At 45.0% G+C, this 22279-nt stretch overlaps 2 protein-coding genes across 6 annotated transcripts in view; one reads left to right on the forward strand and one right to left on the reverse strand.

Moving 5' to 3' along the window:
- C12H4orf45 (chromosome 12 C4orf45 homolog) overlaps positions 1–592 on the forward strand; it is a 53737-nt gene extending 53145 nt beyond the window's left edge. Inside the window, exon 4 of the mRNA XM_007673048.3 lies at positions 25–592. Coding sequence (XP_007671238.1) covers positions 25–301 — 277 coding nt within the window. The 3' untranslated portion in view covers positions 302–592. The remainder of the gene's footprint in view (positions 1–24) is intronic.
- Positions 593–8333: 7741 nt separating this feature from the next.
- The window catches only part of FNIP2 (folliculin interacting protein 2), a 113610-nt gene continuing 99664 nt past the window's right edge, over positions 8334–22279 (reverse strand). For 3 of the 5 annotated variants that reach the window (XM_029076563.2, XM_029076562.2, XM_029076561.2), the window contains 2 exons: positions 17835–17950; positions 16349–16509 (listed from right to left, as the gene is read on the reverse strand). In XM_029076563.2, the coding sequence (XP_028932396.1) occupies positions 16362–16509; positions 17835–17950 (264 nt within the window). In that variant the 3' untranslated portion in view covers positions 16349–16361. Of the gene's footprint in view, positions 12155–16348; positions 16510–17834; positions 17951–22279 lie in introns of those variants that run through there. The other 2 variants (XM_007673050.3, XM_007673049.3) reach the window with 1 other exon arrangement.

Below are 22279 nucleotides of genomic sequence, written 5' to 3' on the forward strand. Positions count from 1 at the left end.
ACTGGATGGTTCTTTCTCTTTCAGGCAACCTAAACCTGAGATCTTGGATCAACAAGGGGCAGGAAGCCGAAGGTCTCTTGCATGGAACTGTGCAAAATATGAGGATATTGACCAGAGAAATTACCAACGTTCTCCAGGGGTCAAGAACCAGTGGAGAGCCAAGGATTCCTCATTAGCTCAGCCCAATTTCCCCAAAATCTCTCTCACCCCTAAAGAAATTCGGATGCCAAGTAAACCAGTCTTTTTTCCCACCTCTTTCGCTCTTCCATGCCTTCCCTCTTCCAAGAAGAGAGAAGCCTAATTGAATGTGTGAAATCTGGTTGGAGAAAACCCTGTCATGGCTACAGGGTTAATCCCCATTACAAAAACGTCTTCTGGTCAACTCCTCAGTTTTAAGAAAGCTTAGCTCCCGCATATGTGAAAAAGGGAGACAATCCCTCCCTTCCCCACCCCCAACGCCCGCAAACCTAACTAGAGCCAACCTCAAAAACTAAACCTTTTTCTCTTCAGAATTTGGAGTATGCCTATTGGAGAATCATGTTGGAGCAAGGGAAAATGCACAGTAAAGTCTTTGTTTTTTTGGTCAAGAAAAGTGTCACTGACTTAAGTATACAGCTAATGGCCAGGGATGTGAACTACCTTTGTTTCTTCTCTGAGCAGGTCGGTCATCCAGGGCTATCAGATTTCCAGCATCAGCAACAGAATTTATTGAAGCCAATTCATTGAGTATCGTGGACAGGTCACCACGTAGGTACTTGAGAACACACACTGGAGGTTGAGGAAGGGAGGGGGAGAGGAAAGGGGCGGCTTAGCCTCAGCAACCGGAGGGCCGCAAACCAAAAATAAAATCCGGCCAAGAGGCGCAGGCCAAAAATTATTCCTCTAATCAGAATGGCGAGCAGACGTCCTTGCGGGGGATAGCAGCGACTGCTGGGGGAAGCAGGTGCTCAGAGCCGCGGGGGGAATGGGGGCACGGGACTGGGAGTCAGAAGGACCTGGGTTCTAATCCCGGCTCTGCCACATGTCTGCTGGGTGATCTTGGGCAAGTCACTTAACTTCTCTGGGCCTAAATTACCTCATCTGTAAAATGGGGATTAAGAGCATAAGCCCCAGTGTGGGACAGGGACTATGTCCAACCTGATTAATTTGTATCTACCCCAGCACTTAGAATAGTGCTTGTCACATAGTAAGTACTAAACAAGTACCATTATTATCATTGTTGTTATTGTTATTGAGGGATGAGAGGAAGCAACCAGGCATTCCTGGATTGGGGAATTGGCAGCGAACAAGAGAGAGCTGGGGAAGCTGGCTAGCATGGGACACTCAGGCCCTCCTGACCTAGGCTCAACTAGATGGGGGTGCCACCAGCACCAGAAAATAACATTTAACAAACCCCAATCCTCTCTGGAGGCCACTGCTCTCACCACCCTACAAGAAACAGTGTGGTCTAGTGAACAGAGCACGGGCCTGGGAGTCGGAGGGACCTGTGTTCTAATGCCAGCTCTGCCAACTGTCTGCTGTGTAAACTTGGGAAACTCACTTTACTAGGCCTCAGTTCCCTCATTTGTAAAATGGGGATTTAAAACTGTGAGCCCCATATGGGACAGGGACTGTGTCCCACCTGATTACATTGTATCTACCCCAGTGCCTGGCACACAGTAAGCACTAAGCAAATACCGCAATTATTATTACATTACACCTGCAATAGAAGTAAGAGCTGGCCCCTGGCTGTGAGGTTAGGTTCTAACGGGAGGACTTCCGCTCTAACGGCATGCATTCCATGAGCTCTGAAATGAGAGAAGTGCAGAGACTCAGAGAAAGAAGTTTTAGTTTTCTGTCCTGGCCTCCCACCCAACCACCCAGGAGAAGCCAGGAGAGAGGGATAATAGGCAGGAAGCATCCCAAGGGTAAAGGGTTTGACGCCACAAGACATCCCCCAAAAGACTGCCCTGCGAAAGTGTCGGCCCAGGCCAGGGCAGTTCCAGTCGGCCGGCTCCTCGGCCAACCAAGTAGGACTCCTCCTGACCATTTTTTTTTTAAAATCGTTTTATAGTATTCGTTAAATAGGGCAAGACAAGAATTTAAGTGTTTACTATGTGCCAGGCACTGTTTTAAGCACTGAGGTAGATACGAGCTAAACAGGTTGGACACAGACCAAGTTCCACATGGGTCTCACAGTCTTAATCCACGTTTTACAGGTGAGGAAACTGAGGCAGAGAAGTGAACTGACTTCCCCAGGGTCACTCAGAAGACAAGTGACAGAGCCAGGATCTTCTGACTCCCTGGCCTGGGCTCTATCAACTGGATCACGATATGTGTCTTGTCTCTGAGGAAAGACTCACCCCGAAGGAGAGCCTCCCTGGTCTTGGAATGGCTCCTGCACCTGATCTAGGTGAATAATGGGGATTTCGAGGCCACAGATCCCGTGCAGTCGGAATAGGAGGATGGCAACGTCTTATTTATTGGAACTGTAGAAAGCACGCTGACTGCAAAGCCCCTGGGTGTGCTCAAGCAAAGAAAATGTAAATCTTCATAATAAATAGAAGGGGGAGAAAGCAGCCACACAGGTTTCCCTCATCCATCAGTGCCACCGGGCAATCCTGTCTCCCAAGGCAGAATAGAAAGCCCCACACAGCAGAACCAGGACTGTCTCCTTTCCAGAGCCCTCTCGGGGATCGTGGGGCGGGGGGCTGTTCCCATAGGCTCTGCCGGCTTCCAACCCTCTCACCCCAACACCGGTTCGACTGGCCCTAGACCATCCATTCAGCTGAGATTATGGCCATTCTGAAAGACTCAAGAGGTGGTTCTATGCTTTTTTGCAATGGATTTTCTTTAATGTATTCTACTCGCTCACTGTAATCATGATTTACTGTAATATGCTGCCTGTGATGCTGAGAGCATCTGGATGGTTTGTTGGTGGCTATTAAGCTCATTTTATGTCAGATCATAACTACCAAGGGTCAACTCTTTCCAGTCTTCCCGGATGCTCACTCCCACCACTAAATCTGGGTGTCTTTAGCTCTACTCTTATTTCTCTCCAGCTCTCAAGAAAATAGAAAATAGATGTTCAATCTCTGCATTAAAATGACAAGCTTTCCAGCCACCAGCTTCCCCCCTGGATTTCTGGTTTCTCCCCTAAACACTATCCCTTGCCCCTTTAGAGGTTAGAAAAGGGCACATTTTCAAAGCCCTTATTTATGTACCCTTTCTCATGCTCCCATATTCAAGATTGCTAAAGACAGTTTTTTTTTTTTGGTCATGAGGAATAATTTGTAATCAATTTTTAAAAATAATCATAAAACAATACATGGGGGCATTCCATGATTTCTAAGGGACTTTTCTTCCAATTAAAGCAAAGAAGCAGTATGGCTTAGTGGAAAAAAGCAGGGGCTTGGGAGTCAAGAGGACATGGGTTCTAATACCAGCTCTGCCACATATCTGCTGTGTGACCTTGGGCAAATCACTTAACTTCTCTATGTCTCAGTTACCTCATCTCGAAAATGGGGATTAAGACTGTGAGCCCCACGTGGATCAGGGACCGGGTCCAACCTGATTACCTTGTATCTACCCCAGCACTTAGAACAGTGCTGGTCACACAGTAAGCACTTAAATACCACCCTCTTTGTAGACTTTGGGGAACATCCTAATGTGGTGGATAGAAAAAAAATGCACTTCACCTGATTAGGTATCTTGCTGCAGAAGCAGTAGTACGATATAATCAAAGGTCCTAAAAATTGTGTTTAAATGAACATTACTATTGCAACACCTCCACCACAAAGTTTAATACAAACAGTAGCCTTCTATTTACTCTTTTTATGAATGTCAAACATCTCTTGCAAACATTTACGGCAACTGCTGGGTCATACCTTCCTTGGCTTCTCTTCCAGCTCACCCTTTAAGATAGGCGTTGGGAACCTATGGCTTCCGAACTAATCACGGCTCTTCTTGGAATCAAATGTGACTTTAGCATAAACGCCCACGGCCGATGACAGCCACACTGACACCATTACCTCTGCCCTCACGGCTAACAGCTGGGCGGGAAGTGGACCAGGAAGTAGCTGGGTGGCCCCATCCCGTTGAGTCAGAAGGAGCTGAGGAGCCACCATGGCAGCTCCATGTCTCCCCACATGACAGGCTGAGCTCAAGGTGTTCTCATTTCATCCCAATCCCCCATCACCCTACCCACCTGCAGTCAGCAGCTGTGGTCCTGGGTGCCCTGAAGGCAACTGTTCTCAGCAGGTCACCAGCAGCTCCTGTGCTTGGGTGCTGGGCAAAGCGACGATGACCATGGGGCAAGGGAATGCTGGGGTGGGGGGTAGTTCAGCTCCCACGCCAAGGGGTCTGGGCTCTTTCCGTAGGCTTCCACGCCCACTCATTCTGGGAGCGATTTAAGCAGCCGGAGGAAGAAAACAAACATGTAAGTTTTTTCTCTATCTCCCACCTTCTTCTTTCCGTCCTCCTTCATTAGCAGGATTGGTCACAAATTAGTCTAATCAAATCTTATGGTCCCTTCCTGTCGTAGCTTCTCCTAGTGGTGCTAGGATAAGCAGAGGGTTTCCTCAGTATCGGCTCCAGAGTAAATTGCCCCGCAAACTGACCGCATAGGAGAGGCAGGAGCAATGGCCGACTCTCTCTGGCCCTGACTTCCTTACATTCCCACTTCTCTCCTTCCCTCTCAGTTTTGGCAAGCTGTAGGCAGGAGCAGCATGTCCTAGTGGATAGAGCAAGGGGCTGGGAGTCAGAAGGTTCTGGGTTCTAGTCCTAGCTCCACCACTTGTCGGTTTATGAACTGGAGGACATCATCTAACTTGTCTGTGGCTCAGTTACCTCATCTGTAAAATGGGGATTAAGACTGTGAGCCTCATTTGGGACATGGTCTGTGTCCAAACTGATTAGCTCCCAGTGCTTGGAACAGTGCCTGGCCCATAGTAAGCACTTAATGCCACATATTATTTTTCCTCAGGCCTTCATCTTCCTCCCATTTCCCAGCACTTCTGGCAGCACTGGCTTTTGCTGAGGAGCAGCCATATGGCAAAATGATGCTATCATTTATATTCTCCTAAGTGCTTAGTACAGTGCTCTGGCCACAGTAAGCACTCAATAAATACCATTGATTGATAGTACACATAGGAACCTTGAAAATAACCAAAAGATGAGTGAAACTGAAGGAAATAGATAATGAAAATCTTTGTTCTCTTCCTGGCTATCTATTGCTCCAGGAAATATTCATATTATTCCCCTTTATTTGCTTTTGTCCACAGGTTGGATAAGAGACTGATATCTTGGCAATTAGTAAGAAATTGTGAGCAGCTGTAAGGCATGAACTTAAAACATTCCTACACTTTTTCTCTTTTCTAGACTGTAAGCTCTTTGTGGGCAAGAATCGTGTCTACCACTATTGTATTGTACTCTCTCAAATACTTAGTGCGCAGCTCAGCACAAAGTGTTCAATAAATACAATCGATTCTCTTTCCTAGATAGTTCTTCCCCTTCCACTAAAGAAGCTTGTGGCCATAGCTCTGGTCACTAAGATATCAGGTGCCAAAACCTAATGGGAAGAGCACAGATTTGAGAGTCAGAACACTTGAGTTCTAATCCCAGCTCCACTACTAGCAAATCCCTTAACCCCTCTGTTCCTGTTTCCTCCTCTGCAAAACAGTGATTAAATACCTGTTCCCCCTCCCTTTTAGACTAGGAGTCCCATGTGAAACAGGAGCCAGGTCTGATATGATTATCTTGCACCTACCCCAGGGTTTAGCACAGTGCTTGGTAGAGAGAAAACACCATACAGATACCATAGTGGCTATTATTAGCTGCCATCCGCTTACGTCTGTAGCTTCTCAGTGTGATCTTGGATATTAGGAAACAAAGAACGGGAAACACATAAACAGGAGTGGCTTTTTCTGGCTGGAAAGAGTATTGTCTCCATCATTGCCATTTAGCTGATTTGGGGTGTTCCACCCCTTCATTCACAAACTTTCTGGACAAAATGAGAGTTTGGGCTGCAGAGCAAATATGCCCATTTATTTCTCCAGAGGTTGAGGGGAAAGGATGAGTTGGGATGACTATCAATCCCAAGGAGACAATCTCAAGTCCCTAGCTCAAAACAGTCCATTTCTCATGCCGGGTAACAGGAATGGCACAACAGTAAGGGGGCCAAGGGGGCTAACCAGGATTGTAACAATACTTGATTTGCAAAGATACATTCCTATTTGAAACACACAGCACTGGGGAATGCACTACTCTGTCTCTGGTCCCCAAATGACGATCAAAAGGAGGAGTTGGACACAGTCACTTGAATGAATCACTGCTGTTAGGCAAAAAGTTATTTAAAAGTTCCAGAGAGGACATGAGAGACTGCTTCAGTGTCCCAGAGCTGTCAAGTGTGGCGAACAAACTGACTGACGCTCTTTACAAGTGTTGAATGTGTGTATGTATGTGTTCCTGCAGCCACCCTTCCTAGTTAAAAGATTGAAGAGTCACTTGAACAGGGAGAACTGGTGTAGGTTACCAAGGAGGCAGTCAACTCAAATGTTGGCACACTGGCTTCCTATTAGCCTGTAAGTGTGGTAAATCAGTCTAGAGACCACAAGAAGGAAAGAGTGAGGTCTAATGGAAAGAACACAGGGCTAGGAATCAGAAAACCTAAATTTTAATCCTGGCTCTACCACTAGTTTGCTGTGAGACCTTGGACAAACCACTTAACTACTCTGTGCCTATTTTTTCATTTGTAAAGTAGATATTACATACCTGTTCTCCCTACCCGCTGCGGCCCATAGTTCCATGTGGCACAGGGACTTTGCCCAACCTGATTTTCTTGTAGCTACTCCACCTTTTAGTACAGTTCCTGGTACAGAGTAAGTGCTTAACAATTTGTTTTTCAATGGAATTTGTTAAGCACTTAGCATGTGCCAGGCACTGTAATGAATACTGGGGTAGATACAAGCTAATCAGGTTGGATATAATCTATGTACCACCTGGGGCTCCACAGTCTTAAGCCCCATTTAACAGATGAGATAACTAGGCACAAAGAAGTTGAGTGACTTGCCCAAGTTCATAAAGCAGACAAGTGGCAGAGTTGGGAAGCCACATTTATTAAACCAATCCATGGTATTTACTGAGCACTTCCAGGGAGCTGAGCACTAAACTAGGCATTAGGGAGAGTACAATACAAAAGAGTCCGTAAACATTCCCCCTGCCCCAAATTAATTTATATTCTAGAGTAATTTTACAGTAAAGAAAGGGGCTGAGATAAGTAGAGGGTTCCAGTGTGCCTTGGCCAGTACAGTGGAAATGGGAATAAGACAAATACTCTTAAGACCTGTATTAAGTGTGTCTGTTACTTCCCATAAATAAACATCTTACTTCCCATCTCCTACCTTAACTCAGGATAGTTGGCTCTTAAGCTTAACAGTTCTGGGAAAAGATAAAGCTCAACTTTGGGCAAGTCACTTAATTTCTCTATGTCTCAGTTACCTCATCTGCAAAATGGGGATTAAGACTATGAGCCCCACGTGGGACAACCTGATTACCTTGAGTCTACTCCAGCGCTTAGAACAGTGCTTGGCACATAGTAAGTGCCTAACAAATTCCATTATTATTATGTTAGAAGATCTTGTGAGTTCCAGATTTCATATGTGAAATGATGGGAAAAACCCCAGAGCAAAAATGTGAGCTCGCAGCCTATTTATCGCTGGTGAGAACAAATTTTAAAGTAAAAGAGCCCTAAAAATGGAAGGACAGCATCACCTTGGTGAAAAGCTTTGAATTTTGCTTGAATGTACATGGAAACACAAATACCAGATTGTACTTTTCTCCTCCCAGAGTTTTTCTGGGTCACAATTATCACCATTGAAAAATGATAGTTTGCTGTCATGGGTACTGGAAACTGTAAAATTGCATCCTTTGAAACCCCTTTTTGAAACACAGCATTTTCCACCCCTTTAAAGTGAACTCACAAGCTTGCTGAAGAACTTAATTGAACCTGGGTAGGACCCCAAAATACCCTGTTCTCCCTCTCACACTATAGCCTGCTGGTCTGTTTCGGTAAGTTGCCAAAACATACCTCTCCTCTGCAGGTCACTTTATCATAGAAAAAGCAGGGTGGCCTAGTGGAAAGAGCATGATCCTGGGAGTCAGAAGGTTCTAATTCCACCTCATCTGTAAGACGTGGATTAAGACTTAAGTGCTTAGTACAGCACCTGGCAACAGTAAGCCACCTAATAAGCACTTAATAAATACCATAAAAAAATAATTTCCAAGAAGGTTCTTGGCGGAAAAGGAAAGGACTTTCTTGAATTAAATCAATTCAATGAACCACTACAAAGAGAGAATTCAAATTGTATTTAAAAAAGTTTATTGCACTAAATGCCACAGAGAAATTGATCAAAATGATAGGTGAACAGCTGTAAGAAAAGTTCCATTCAGTTGACATTGGTACCTATTCAGTTGATCAAAAAAAAATAAATCCTGTCAATTTATTTCAACAGCAACAGAACCTATATTTTTCTCCTGTTTGAAGAGCCAGTTAAATTTCAGCATATCATATTCCATGTCTTTTAGGGTGCATGTTTCACAGAGTATTTGCTATAGACTTTCCTTTCAAAGAGAAAACCATCTATGTGACCAGAATAGTCCATTCCAGTTCTGTGGAGAAAACACTGAGTCTAAAGTAACTTCAGAATTAGCTTATATTAATTCCTTTTAAGAAGATACAGAGAAACAACAATGGCGACTTTCTTGTGAAGAGTTTGGAAATCTATACATTATTATAAAATCTTGAGGTTTGTTACCAGAGCCCAGACAGCAGTAGTGGAGTACACTTGTGTGGGGAGATTGCTTCCCTCTGAAAGGTTAGTTTTGAAAAAATATGGATTGTAAAAGTTGCAGTGTGTAAACGGTAGTTCCATGGGACTTGAAAAGGTCACAATCACTTTCATTAAAAAAAAGCACACTTCTGAAAAATGGATTAAAGCCTGTACAAAAAGCTATCGTAACACTGATAAAAGAATAAAATGCTTTGGAATTTTGCACAAATATTTAAGCTGCAGTTCATTTCAATGTCACTCTTACACATACACAATTTCCCTTACATTCATGTCCCTTGCCTATTTATTAAAAATAAAACAGAAACATGCTAGAAAGAGTCCAACGACATTTACATATAGCTTCGGCCCTGTCATGCCACACTAACTCATTTTAAAGGCAAGATGCTACAAAAATTACACTCATGGGGTAAGACTTACAAAGTTGAAGAAACCCTAAAGGTGGAATCCTGTCAACTGAGGTAGTAGTTTTTTTTTTTGAGGCGGGGTAGGGAGTTTGAGGGGAAGGAGGCAACATTTTTCATTCTCTTCAGTAAAGCAATAATAAAGCCACTGGTTGTAAAAAAAAAAAAAAAAATCTACATTTCAACAATGCCACAAACCTTTAATCCCCCATTTTGTTTTACTGAGAATAGGAATTTAAGACTCGAAAAAAATGAGTGTAAGTGGAACTTAAAAAAGAGCAGCAAGCTTTAGATCATATTTGGAGGCAACAATCATGAGGAATTTGCCCAGAGCAGCAGTCTATTCTTGAGAGCCGCAGAAAATCGGCTTCATCGCACCTTTAATGTCTGAACAAGAGGCAGTTTGGAAACAAATTAGGAGGTTGAATGAATCGGCTTAGATCGAAGTCATAAACCACCTATGCTTATTACATTTACAGGTCACATCTTACAAAGTGGCTCAACAATGAGCCACCTTATACAGCTTAAATTCATTTACGAAGTTATTTCTGTTGAAAACCGGAGGGTGCCGAGAGGGGAAAGTACATAAAAAATGATCACGGGAAATTTGGGGAGGACGCCTGCTTCTTATTTCTGGGAGGCAAGGAGAAAAGGCAAAGGGTTTACATGCCTGTGGGAAGGCCTGAGTTTGGAAAGGGGTGAAAAGATGAGAAGTGTGTGTGTTTTGGGGGAAGTGAGGAGAGGAATCTCTTCAGTGTTTGGGGGAATGGACATCAACTCCTGTGCAGCAGAGACTGAGTAGGAAGGCAAATAGGAACTTTTGCTAAACTGGCCTACCTTGGGTTATAAACCAGAATAGACAATCAAGCTAGTTCAAGAGCCAGGCAAACCCCTGAGTGCATCCTCCCTTCTCCCTACCCTGGCCCCCCCCAGGGGTGGACGAGGCAGGAGAAGGGGGTGCAGAAACCAGTAGTGAAGCCACAAATATTGCCAAGGGCTTTAAAATGTCTGAACACAAATGCTGTGCAAAAAGGAGCACCTGAAATTGAAGAGTGGAACACAGTGTGAGTTCCGCTTGGATGGTGACATTCAAAGATTTTAATGCAAGACTGTCGCTACCTAAGTAGTCTCTATCTCAGGAAAAGAGATTGGTAAGGTGAGTAATGATTCAATAGTCCTCACCTTCTCTCACTCAAAAAATACCTCCCCCTTAACCTCTCTCTCTCTCTCTCTCTCACACACACACACACCTCTACCTTCTGACCTTTTTGACAATGAATTCTTAAAGGAGCACTCTGTTGGTGACATATTCCTTCAAGAATTCCGTGAACATGAGAGTCAGCAAATTAACGTTCACTGAAAAATATCCTTTGTCCACTAGCTAAATCCCTCAACCACTAGAGATTTTGAAACTCTCCTGGCTCTAGGAAGAAAAGTTATTCTAGGAAATCCTAGGATTGGAGAAATAAACATTCAGGAAATAGCTTAATTTGTAATTACTCTCTTCTGCAAAAATTCCACATAGAATTCCATTTCTCAGCTAGCACCAAAATTGGGGTGCTAACACATGGCTTCTGATTGTCCATTAGATAGTCCTGGTGGCCATTTTCAATATAACGTACTTCCTCTTCCTGTTTGGCTTGCAAAACAAGACCACATAAGTCTAAGAGCAAAGGATTTCTCCCTCATCTGGCAGTGCCTTTAGGGAGGATGAATTCTCAGCAGATATTCAACTGCTCTTGCCAGAGCAGTCTGGAAGGCACAGAGATAAGAGTATAAAAATGAAGATGATCCGAACGTGACGTGTCAAAACTAATTGCCTTCCCTAGTCAGATTGAGCCTTTGTAGATTTCGATTCACATAAGGACAGCTGTCCTCTTTGGGGTGTGAATACAGAATCACTTTTACTGTCAGAAAAAAGAGTGTTTGAACTGCAAGAATTAAATAAAAAAAGATTCCCTCAAGCCTTCAGAATGGTTTGGTAAGTGGCCTCTCTTGAAAATGGCAGCTGAACGCAGTAAAGTGACTAAGGAAGAAAACATATGGTGCCTGAATGGGTACTTTACAACTGCACAGAATTCATGTCGAAAATATCATGATGCTAGACTTAGCGTCCAGGGAGCATCCTTTGCCACTGCCTCCCTAATTTAAGATTTGTATCTGCAAAAATGTCAACCCCCAGAAGAAGTTATGGTAGAGAATTCCTAGCCACCAGTTTGCCAGTAGACCTCCTTTACTCATTTTTGATATAAGCAACATCACAGCAAACCCAGAACCTAGAAAAACTCAGTCATTTCCTTCTTACTTATGTCTTTTTTTTTTAAAAAAACAACAAAACAAAAAAAACCCCCAAAAAACAAAACTGTCTGGTCTCTGCCCAAAAGTGGAACATACTCAGCCCAGCGCCGGAATACATCTTGGCTACTCACTTATGAAGCGGTTTCATGAAGGAATGTTTCATTCATCGTTTTCTTTCCTTCTCCAAAGTGTGGCTGTGTAGCATTAGAACCAGGCTGTCACACTTCCTTCCCTTTTCAAGCAGCACAACTTAGTTTGTGCTGGCAGCTTACTGTGCATTGTAGTGTTTAATTTCTCATTTTATTTCATAAAAAAACTATTACTTTCTCATTTGGTTGATTCATCATTGAGTAAAGTATTAAAGAAAAACCCGAATACCTTTGTGTGTAAACTAGTCTTGTGATGAAATGTCCATTTAAAAAAGAATCCCAACCAAAAAGGTGAGGGGTTGCCCATCTCTACCTGCTCCTCCTCTCTGCTCGTCACCGCTCTCCTTCAGTTGAGCATCTCCAAATTGTCTGTGTAGGGAAGAACTCCTGAGCTTTAGCTTATAAGAGTATTTGAGCAACATATGGTGAATGCGTACTGGCTATAGCAGTCAACAGAGGCAGGTCATTAGATTCGATCCTGAAAACAGAAGAAAAGTGTCTTTGCATCTTTATTTCATACAAAGACTGCCTCACAGGGCAGACACATCGAATTCACCACAAACCATATTTCTGCCATAAAATATGCTGCTCCTCTGCTCTTCCACCCCTCCCCATTCCCCCTTCTCCTGCCCTCTGCTCTTCCCACTCCCCCTCCCCACAGCACTGTACATATTTGTTCATATTATTTATTACTCTATTTTGTTAATGATGTGTACATATCTATGATTCTATTTATCTTGATGATATTTACACCAGACTACTTGTTTTGCTTTGTTCTGCTGTCTGTCTCCCCCATTTAGACTGTGAGCCCATTAATTGGTCAGGGATTGTCTCTATCTGTTGCCGAATTGTACATTCCCAGCACTTAGTACAGTGCTCTGCACATAGTAAGCGCTCAAAAAATATGACAATGAATGAATGAATGAATAAAATGCTTCCCCAAAACAACTCTGTCCACTCTCTGGAGCTGGAGTTACTTCTCAGTGAGATTGCTGGATTGAACTTCCCCGGGCTCAGAGAGTCACTGGGCTCAGAGAGTGACCTCCCACACACCGACTGCCCGAGAATGGACCCTATCTCTGAACTGGAAAAGTACAAATCTTTCATTCAAGAGTATTTACTGAGCGCTTACTATGTGCAGAACACTGTACTAAGCGCTTGGAATGGACAAATTGGCAACAGATAGAGAGAGTCCCTGCCCTTTGATGGGCTTACAGTCTAATCGGGGGAGAGGGGCAGACAGGAACAATGGCAATAGAGTCAAGAGGAAGAACATCTCATAAAAACAATGGCAAATAAATAGAATCAGGGTGATATACATCTCATTAAACAAAATAAATAGGGTGATGAAGATATATACAGTTGAGTGGGCGAGTACAGTGCTGAGGGGGTGGGATGGGAGGGGGGAGGAGCAGAGGGAAAGGGGGGAGAAGAGGGTTTAGCTGTGGAGATGTGAAGGGGGCGGTAGAGAGAGCAGAGGGAAAAAAGGGGGGAGCTCAGTCTGGGAAGGCCTCTTGGAGGAGGTGAGCTTTAAGTAGGGATTTGAAGAGGGGAAGAGAATTAGATTGTCAGAGGTGAGGAGGGAGGGCCTTCCAGGGCCGCGGGAGGACGTGGCCCAGGGGTCGACGGCAGGATAGGCAAGACCGAGGGATGGTGAGGAGGTGGGCGGCAGAGGAGCGGAGCGTGCGGGGCGGGCAGTAGAAAGAGAGAAGGGAGGAGAGGTAGGAAGGGGCAATGTGATGGAGAGCCTTGAAGCCTAGAGTGAGGAGTTTTTGTTTGGAGCGGAGGTTGATAGGCAACACTGGAGGTGTTTAAGAAGGGGAGTGACAGGCCCAGAGCGTTTCTGCAGGAAGATGAACCGGGCAGCAGAGTGAAGAATAGACTGGAGCGGGGCGAGAGAGGAGGAAGGGAGATCAGAGAGAAGGCTGACACAGTAGTCTAGCCGGGATATAACTAGAGCCCATAGCAGTAAGGTAGCCGTTTGGGTGAAGAGGAAAGGGCGGATCTTGGCGATATTGTAAAGGTGAAACTGGCAGGTCTTGGTAACGGATAGTATGTGTGGGGTGAACAAGAGAGACGAGTCAAAGATGACACCGAGGTTGCGGGACTGAGAGACGGGAAGGATGGTCGTGCCATCCACGGTGATAGGGAAGTCTGGGAGAGGATCGGGCTTAGGAGGGAAGATGAGGAGCTCAGTCTTGCTCGTGTTGAGTTTTAGGTGGCGGGCAGACATCCAGGTGGAGACGTCCTGGATGCAGGAGGAGATGCGAGCCTGAAGGGAGGGGGAGAGGACGGGGCAGAGATGGAGATCTGCGTGTCATCTGCATAGAGATGGTAGTCAAAGCCGTGAGGGCGAATGAGTTCACCAAGGGAGTGAGTGTAAATGGAGAACAGAAGAGGGCCAAGAACTGACCCTTGAGGAACTCCAACAGTTAAAGGATGGGAGGGGAAGGAGGCGCCAGCGAAGGAGACCGAGAATGACCGGCCAGAGAGATAAGAGGAGAACCAGGAGAGGAAGGAGTGCAGGAAACCAAGGTGAGATAAGGTGTGGAGGAGGAGGGGTTGGTCGACAGTGTCAAAGGCAGCTGAGAGGTCAAGGAGGATTAGAATGGAGTAGGAGCCACTGGATTTGGCAAGAACGAGGTCATGGGTGACCTTAGAGAGAGCAGTCTCGGTAGAGCGGAGGGGACGGAAGCCAGATTGGAGGGGGTCCAGGAGAGAATGGGAGTTAAGGAATTTCTAAGCAGCGAGTGTAGACGACTCGTTCTAGGATCTTGGAAAGGAAGGGGAGTAGGGAGATAGGGAGATACTGGAAGGGGAAGTGGGGTCGAGAGAGGGTTTTTTTAGGATGGGGGAGACGTGGGCACGTTTGAAGGCAGAGGGGAAGGAGCCATTGGAGATTGAGTGGTTAAAAATAGAAGTTAAGGAAGGGAGGAGGGCAGGGGCAATGGTTTTTATAAGGTGAGCGAGAATGGGGTCTGATGCACAGGTGGAGGGGGTGGCACTTGCGAGGAGGGAAGAGATCTCCTCTGAGGATACTGCAGGGAAGAATGGGAAAGTAGGGGAGAAGGTTGGTGGGGGGGAGGGAAGTGGGGGGGGGGTGACTTTGGGGAGCTCAGACCTGATTGTGTTGATTTTTGAGATGAAGTAGGTGTCCAGATCATTGAGGGTGAGAGATGGGGGAGGGGGAGGAACAGGGGGCCTAAGGAGAGAGTTAAAGGTCCGGAACAATTGGCAGGGGTGACGGGCATGGGTGTCGATGAGGGAGGAGAAGAAGTTTTGCCTGTCGGAGGAGAGGGAAATCTTTCTCCGCTGTCCCATAAAAATGATGCTATTTTTCACTAACCACGTGCCAAGCCCTGGGCTCAGCATATAGCAAACGCAAAATAACTATATCGGACATGATCCCTTTACCACATGGGGCTCACAGTCTAAGTGGGAGGGAAAACAGGTATGTAAAAATCTTCATATTACAGATGAGGAAACTGAGGCACCGAGAAGTTGAACGATTCACCCAGGGTCATACAGCAGGCAAACAGGACAGCCAGGAGTAGAACCGTATCTCCTGACTCCCAGTCCTCTGATCTCACCACTAGTCCGTGTTAACAAGGAATCGAAACTTCTGCATCTAAAGTTTGTCAAAAACGTGATCAAATCTATTTCTCTCCAAAGCAAAGTGTTAGCAGTGGGCAAGCCCTTCATGCAAGATGAAACTCAAGAGGAAACAGCTTGCAGGATGGTCGGAGGAGGATGAATTCTACACCTAACACTCCGAATCTTATGTTGAAGTTTAAATTTAAGCCAGCTTAAATGGTACAGATCTATCCCAGGAATCTTGAACCTCTGTTTCTTCCAGCTTTTAACACGCCAAAAATTGTGTGCCTTCTCTGCCCCTTCTCCAAGTTTCCTCGGCAGAGAAGATGAGAGTCTTATCTACCCACCCTTCTTCTTATCTCTCCACCCACAAGAGAGGCCTGTCACTGGCTGCTTCTCCTCTCAGTCCACTGGTTGGCTTAGAAGGGCTGCAGGGAGGCAGGCGGTCCTATCTTCTACAGCGCCCTTGATTGATTGATTTACTGAACACTTACTGTTTGCAGAGCACTTCTGGAAAGTGTGTGCTTGTGTGTGTTTCTACGATCACTCTTGGGCCTCATTATTCAGTGCCGAACAACGCTAGCACGCTGGGCTGGAAGCAGCACGTTCTGCCCTCTGCAGCCTCACCCTCCTGGGAGGGATAGGGCAGGTTGACTTCAGAAGACCCTGGGTTCTAATCGTGGCTCAGGGGAAAGAGCCCGGGCTTGGGAGTCAGAGGTCATGGGTTCGAATCCCAGCACTGCCGCTTGTCAGCTGGGTGACTGTGGGCAAGTCACTTCACTTCTCTGTGCCTCAGTGACCTCATCTGTAAAATGGGGATAAAGACTGTGAGCCTCACGTGGGACAACCTGATTAACCTGTAAATCTATCCCAGCACTTAGAACAGTGCTCTGCCCATAGTAAGCGCTTAACAAATACCAACATTAGTATTAATTCCAGCTCTGCCACTTGCCTGCTGCATGACCTTGGACAAGTCCCTTCGCTGCTCGGTACCTCAATTTTCTCATCTGTAAAATGGGGGTTAAATGCCTGTTCTTCTCCTAGACTGTGAGCCTGGCCCAGGAACTGTATCCAACCTGATTATATTGTGTCTACCCTTTGTACAATGTTCGGCACATGGTAAAGCAATTAAAAAAACAAAACTCAGCTGGGCTGAAGGAACAGGCCACTTGCTGGATCCACTTAAGCCTCCAGTCACAGGGCTCCGCTACGGTCACAGATATGGGCATGGCTGAGATGCTGAAAGGGGAGAGGACAAGTTCCCTGAAATACTGGGAGAGGAAGGTAAGCCCTATCTCAAACCGAATTCCAGGGGTTGGTCTTGAACTGAACCAGACTAAGGGGTTCAGTGAGCCAATCCAGAGCTCTCCCCTCCACACGGGACAAAGTGCCCTTGAGAAGGGGAATATATAAGGGAATTGGGTTGGGCAGAGTTTGAAGGCTGCAAAATGAAAACAGAAACTCAGGCTGACAAGCAAGAGACAAAGATAGCGATGTAGGAAAAAAAAACCCACACACTCACGCACCCACCCCCTCAGAAGACCAAAACAATTGGCACTTTTGAGAAAATGTGCAAAAGGAAATACCAAATAAAATAAACGAAGGACAACAACAGCCTTATAATCAATCAGTTGGTATTTACTGAGCGCTATGAGCAGAGCACTGTACTGACTGCTTGGGCGGGTACAACAGAATTAGCAAACATGCTCCCTGCCCATAAAGAGCTTAAGTTTTCTCACTGTTAGTTATCTGTTCTGTCAGCTGAAGATGAACAATGTAAAATGATTGCTTGTGCGCAGAGGAGGCTGGAGACCAAGTTGTTATTTTAACATTTAAAAACGCATATCTCAAAGACCTCAATGACCATCCTCAGCCTTTAGACTATAACATTCACCTGCCTAGAAGACAGGTGAACATTCACCTGTCTAGAAGACAGGTGAACATTCACCTGTCTAGAAGACAGGTGAATCAACCCATTCTTCCCTAGGGAGTGTGTGTGGTCAGAAAAATTTAAAAGAAAAAATAAAAAAGAAGAAAATGCATATTTTTCAGCTAATAGCCCTGAGCCCCCAACCATGTGCCAAGCGGATGGATGTACTTTACCGATTAACTAAAAGTCACCCTTTTTTCCAGTTGATTAATGAAATAGAAAAATCAGGAGGTGGTTAGAGGGAAGCCACCAAGCCTGGCAAAGGAAGCGGGCCCAGGGTTGCGGTGCCTTGTCCTGACAAGGCAGACTTGCAGGGGTTTAGGCCATGCAAAGACTATGGCTTTCTGGGTGTATGGGAATTGTCAACACAAGCTGCTGCGTTCATGCCAGCTTGCCCATCTTACTGAAACGACTCCAAATGGGCACAGAGGCAGGCAGGCTGGAGGGCGGGACGATCGATTATTGCCTGTGCCGTCACTAAAAACTGCTAAAGGAAGGAGGCTTCGATTCATCTCCACTAGCATTCCCGCCAGGCTGCCATGGACCGTGTTCTCCAGAGCCGGGCGGGGAACCCCCGATCCCTATCGGAGTGGAGTCGGCCGGTCTGTTGGGCCGGCCTTCTCTCAGGACTCACCCCAATACGACGCCCAGTTCTTTCACGTGGACTCTCGTATGTCCTCGCAGATACTCGGAGAGCATTTTGCTTTTGAGATACATCTCCTGGAGCCTGTCTTCGAGGTGCATGATACACTGAGAATGCAAACACATGGGAGGTGAGGTGTAGGATTCCAGATGATTAACTGTGGCATTTTTAAGTGAAGCAGGATAGTCTAGTGGAAAGAGCATGGGCCTGAGAATCAGATAATCCTGGGCTCTAATCCTGGCTCTGACACTTACCTGCTGTGTGATCTTGGGTAAGTCATTTAAATTCTCTGTGCCTCAGTTCCCTCATCTGCAAAATGGGGACCCGATATCTGTTCTCCCTCCAATTTAGACTGTAAGCCCCACGTGGGACCTGATTAGCTTTAATTTTGTCTTGTCTCATGCTGTCGAGTTGTCTCCGACCCAATTATAACGGCATGGCCACATCTCTCCCAGAATGCCCCAACTCCATCTGCAATCCTTCTGGTAGTTTATCCTTAGAGTTTTCTTGGTACAAAATATGGAAGTATCTGCACAGTAAACTTGAGGCTCCGCCTTTGATTCTCTCCCAAGCTGCTGCTGCCCGGCACAGGTGAGTTTTGACTTGTAGCAGATTGTTTTTCACTCGCTAGCCACTGTCCAAGCTAGGAATGGAAGGGGTCTACCTCTGCTTGATTCTCCCTCTGGTCTCCAAGAACACTGGAAACTCTCCAGATGCAACCCTGAGAGGGGTATCTTGAATCTACCCCAGCACTCAATACAGTACTTGGCATTTAGTAAGAGACTATAAGATCGTTGTGGGCAGGGAATGTCTGTTTATCGTTATATTTTACTCTCTCAAGCTCTTAGTACAGTGCTCTGCACATAGTAAGTGCTTAATAAATATGATTGAATGAATGCTTAACAAAAACCACAATTATTATTACCATGTGCCATGCACTATACTGAGTTTTAGAGCAGATACAAGATAATCATGTCAGAGACAGCCCCTTGCCCCTCATGGGATCCTCAATCTGTGGGGAAGGGAGAATAGCCTGGCCTAGTGGATAGAGTCAGAAGGACATGAGTTCTAATCCTGGCTCTGCCACTTGTTTGTGGTTTGACCTTGGGCAAGTCACTTAAGTTCTCTGGGCCTCAGTTTTCTCATCTGTAAAATGGGGATTAAGACTGTGAGTCCCATGTGGGACACGGACTGTGTCCAACCTAACTACTCCAGCACTTAATACACTGTCTGGCACAATGTCTGTAAGCGCTTAATAAATGTCACTTAAAAAAAAAAAAGAAATACTTAATCCCCATTTGACATGAGGAAACTGAGGCACAAAGAAGTTACGTGATTTGCCCAAGGTCACACAGAAGGGACACAGAAGACCCTGGATTAGAATTTAGACACTTGGATTTCCAGGCCTTGGATTTATCCATTAGGCCATTCTGCTTTCCCTTGTCATTGTTTTAAGTAGGTAGAACAACCAGCAGACATTACTCTGAAGACTTCTATGAACAGCTGGGTATTTTAAAATAATCTAAAGGAATCAATCAATCAGTGACATTTAATGAGCACTTACTAAATACCGAGCACTGTACTAAGCACTTGGGAGAGGACAATACAACAGAGTTGGTAGACATTTCCCTGGCCTCAACAAGTTTTTGGTTTCTTTTCATGGTATTTGTTACAACCTTACTATGTGTCAGATACTGCTCTATGCACTGCTAGGTAAAGTTAATTACATTGGACACAGTCTGTGTCCCACATAGGACTCACTGTTTAAGTAGAAGGGCAAAAAGGGACCTAATCCCCATTTTACAATTGAGAACACTGAGGCTGAGAAGTGAAGTGACTTGCCCAAGGTAACACAGCAAGAAAGTGGCAGAGCTGGATTAGAACCCATGTTCTCTGAATCCCAGGCCTGTGTTCTTTCCACTAGAACACACTCTTCTCCAGTCTAGAGGGGGAGGGAGACAGTAATATAAGTAAATAATCATAAATAAATAATGAAGGGATGAAGAATGTCCCCAAACCTAGCATTAATGATTCCCTGCTGTGGGAGTAGGATAGTGTGGGGAGAGCCAAGAGGCCGGATTTGAACCGGGGCTAGCCCAACAGAAAAGGCAGGGTGCTGTGTTTCAAGAAGTATCCTCCTTAGGAAATATGGCTAGTAGTCTCTGCTAGAGACGAGCGACAATCTGTTTCCACCCGGAGCTAATGTGTCTGCAGTAGTCAGTCCAGCTGCCAGAGGCATCCTAGTATCTTTTGACGGAAGGGACTGGAAAAATCTGGCAATAGTTTCTGATCATTTTCTCACAGAAAATTACAAATGTTTACTTTCAAGGAAAAAGATCAACACATTCAGTTGACAGTGTAATCTTTATAGTCGTGCAAGAGCCCACAGACTGTGAGCTTCTCGGAGACAAATGATGATTTCCGGGTGCTTAGCATTTCCAATGTACTGGGCTGCTCGGATGACAGCATTCCCTGGAAGAGATTAGGATCATAAAAGGATCCAGGGAGGATTTTACATGGAACAGTTTCACCAAAATAGTCAAGCATGCAATGAAGTGGTAGAGAGATTTCATGTTCAGCTGATCAGAACCACGGAATGTGATAAAGAATTTTAACACAGGAAGCTGCCGGTTAAGGTATTTCAATAGCAAAAATAACATTGACCTTTTTGAGGTAACTCAGAGACATCAGTGCTAAAAAAAATGAGTTAGAGAAAACAGGTCAAAGGGTCGTCACCTGTTAATTTTGACAGAGAACTGTTTCCTGTGACTAGCAAATGTGAACTCACACAGATGACTTTTTTTTTTAAATGGCTCCCTTATGTGTTGCAGAGCTCCGAATTCAAGAAAATGCTATATTTTCTCGAGTTCATTCCTGTGTAATTTTCCAATTTTTACCTCTGAAGTATTTTAGGAGTGGCTTCCACGATTTTCATTTAAGTCACAGTTAAAATACTCAATCCTTCCCTCTTTCTTCCTTTGCCAAAGGGTCAAACATTTCTAGCTGTTTTTTACTCATATTAAATCACTGACTTTTAAATAACATTTTAAGTCACAGATTAATGTTTTGCTGTTTGGAAGCTGTCAGTATCTTACTAAATGCATTAATTATTTACTGTGTGCTGCACAATAACCTTATACTTGGAAGAACTGTGCTTTAGAGGTAAAAAGTTAACAGGAATTCTGTTAGGAGAAACCTCATAAATTAACCCTAAACTAGGATAAAAATACCATGTTCAATTTGTTTCTTTCCCCCAGCCCCACAAAATGACTAAATGAAAGAGAAATGAGAAAGTAACCCAAAAGAGTCAACTTAATTCAGTCTCTACTTAGAGCGGAAGGCAGCTTTCTCACCCCTTAAACTGTCAGCTGCTTGAGGGCAGGGACTGTGTCTTCTACATTTATTAGCAGCTCCCAGGCACCTCATTCAGCATTCTAATCAGGGTGGGTTCTCAGTAAATACTGCGAGTATTGCTGTGACACACAGAGAAGGACAATCGAGAATAAAGTCACCAGGCCTCACAAACAACAGATGTCCTATGCTAGAATTCTGCTCACCAGATCCCGAGCCAAGAGCTGGCATAGTTGAAAGGGACTTGCCAGCAAACCCGATTCCCTTGCCCCTTTGTCCCTCAGTCCCTCTCATCCTGGCAAATCCTGCTCTGATTCACCCACTTAGTTCTTCTCTCACTCCTGGTCTCTTGCAGCTGAGTGACCTTGGTGAAAGTCTAAAAATCACATTGATCTCAGCGTCTTCATCTCCTCATGCTGTCAACTCTGCCATTTCATCAGTTACCCAGGAATACACGATCCTCTGACTCCCTTACCCATAGTTCTTGATTCTTCCAGACCTCTCTCTGCCCCAGGCTTCTCCCATCTAATGCCCAATGGCCCTACTATGACAGTGAATTACCCCAAGGACCCCCCACTCAACGTTTCCCTTTCTATATCCCCCACCCCTTCCTTCTTAGCAGTCTCCCAAAGGAAATCTCCCTCCTGTTCTTAAAATCTATCCTCTCTACCTGTGTTTTGGACTCTATCCCCTTTTACCTCTTAAAAATACCTGCTCGCACTCTCCCTCCCCGCCACATTTAACCTTTCAATTTCTCATCCTGCTTTCAAAAAAGCCAAGTCTCCCTCACATTGACCATTCCATTTCTTGACCTCACTGCCTCCCCAGACCCTTACCCCCCATCCTGCTTATCCTCCTCACATAGGGTGTGTGTCTCCAACACTTCCACCTGTAAGAGTGCCTTGTGAATTTTCCAAGTACAGTGAATGTGTACTTCCCAAACTCCTCGTACAGTACACTGCACCAAGTGGGTACTCAATAAATGTCCCTACCATACTAAAATACTCACACTAATACCGACTCTCTTCTTGCGTCCTTGGAATCTGGATTTCATCCTCTTTATTCTACTGTCACGTTCCAATGAA

Source organism: Ornithorhynchus anatinus, chromosome 12 (genome assembly GCF_004115215.2).
Source record: "Ornithorhynchus anatinus isolate Pmale09 chromosome 12, mOrnAna1.pri.v4, whole genome shotgun sequence".
Lineage (NCBI taxonomy): Eukaryota > Metazoa > Chordata > Mammalia > Monotremata > Ornithorhynchidae > Ornithorhynchus > Ornithorhynchus anatinus.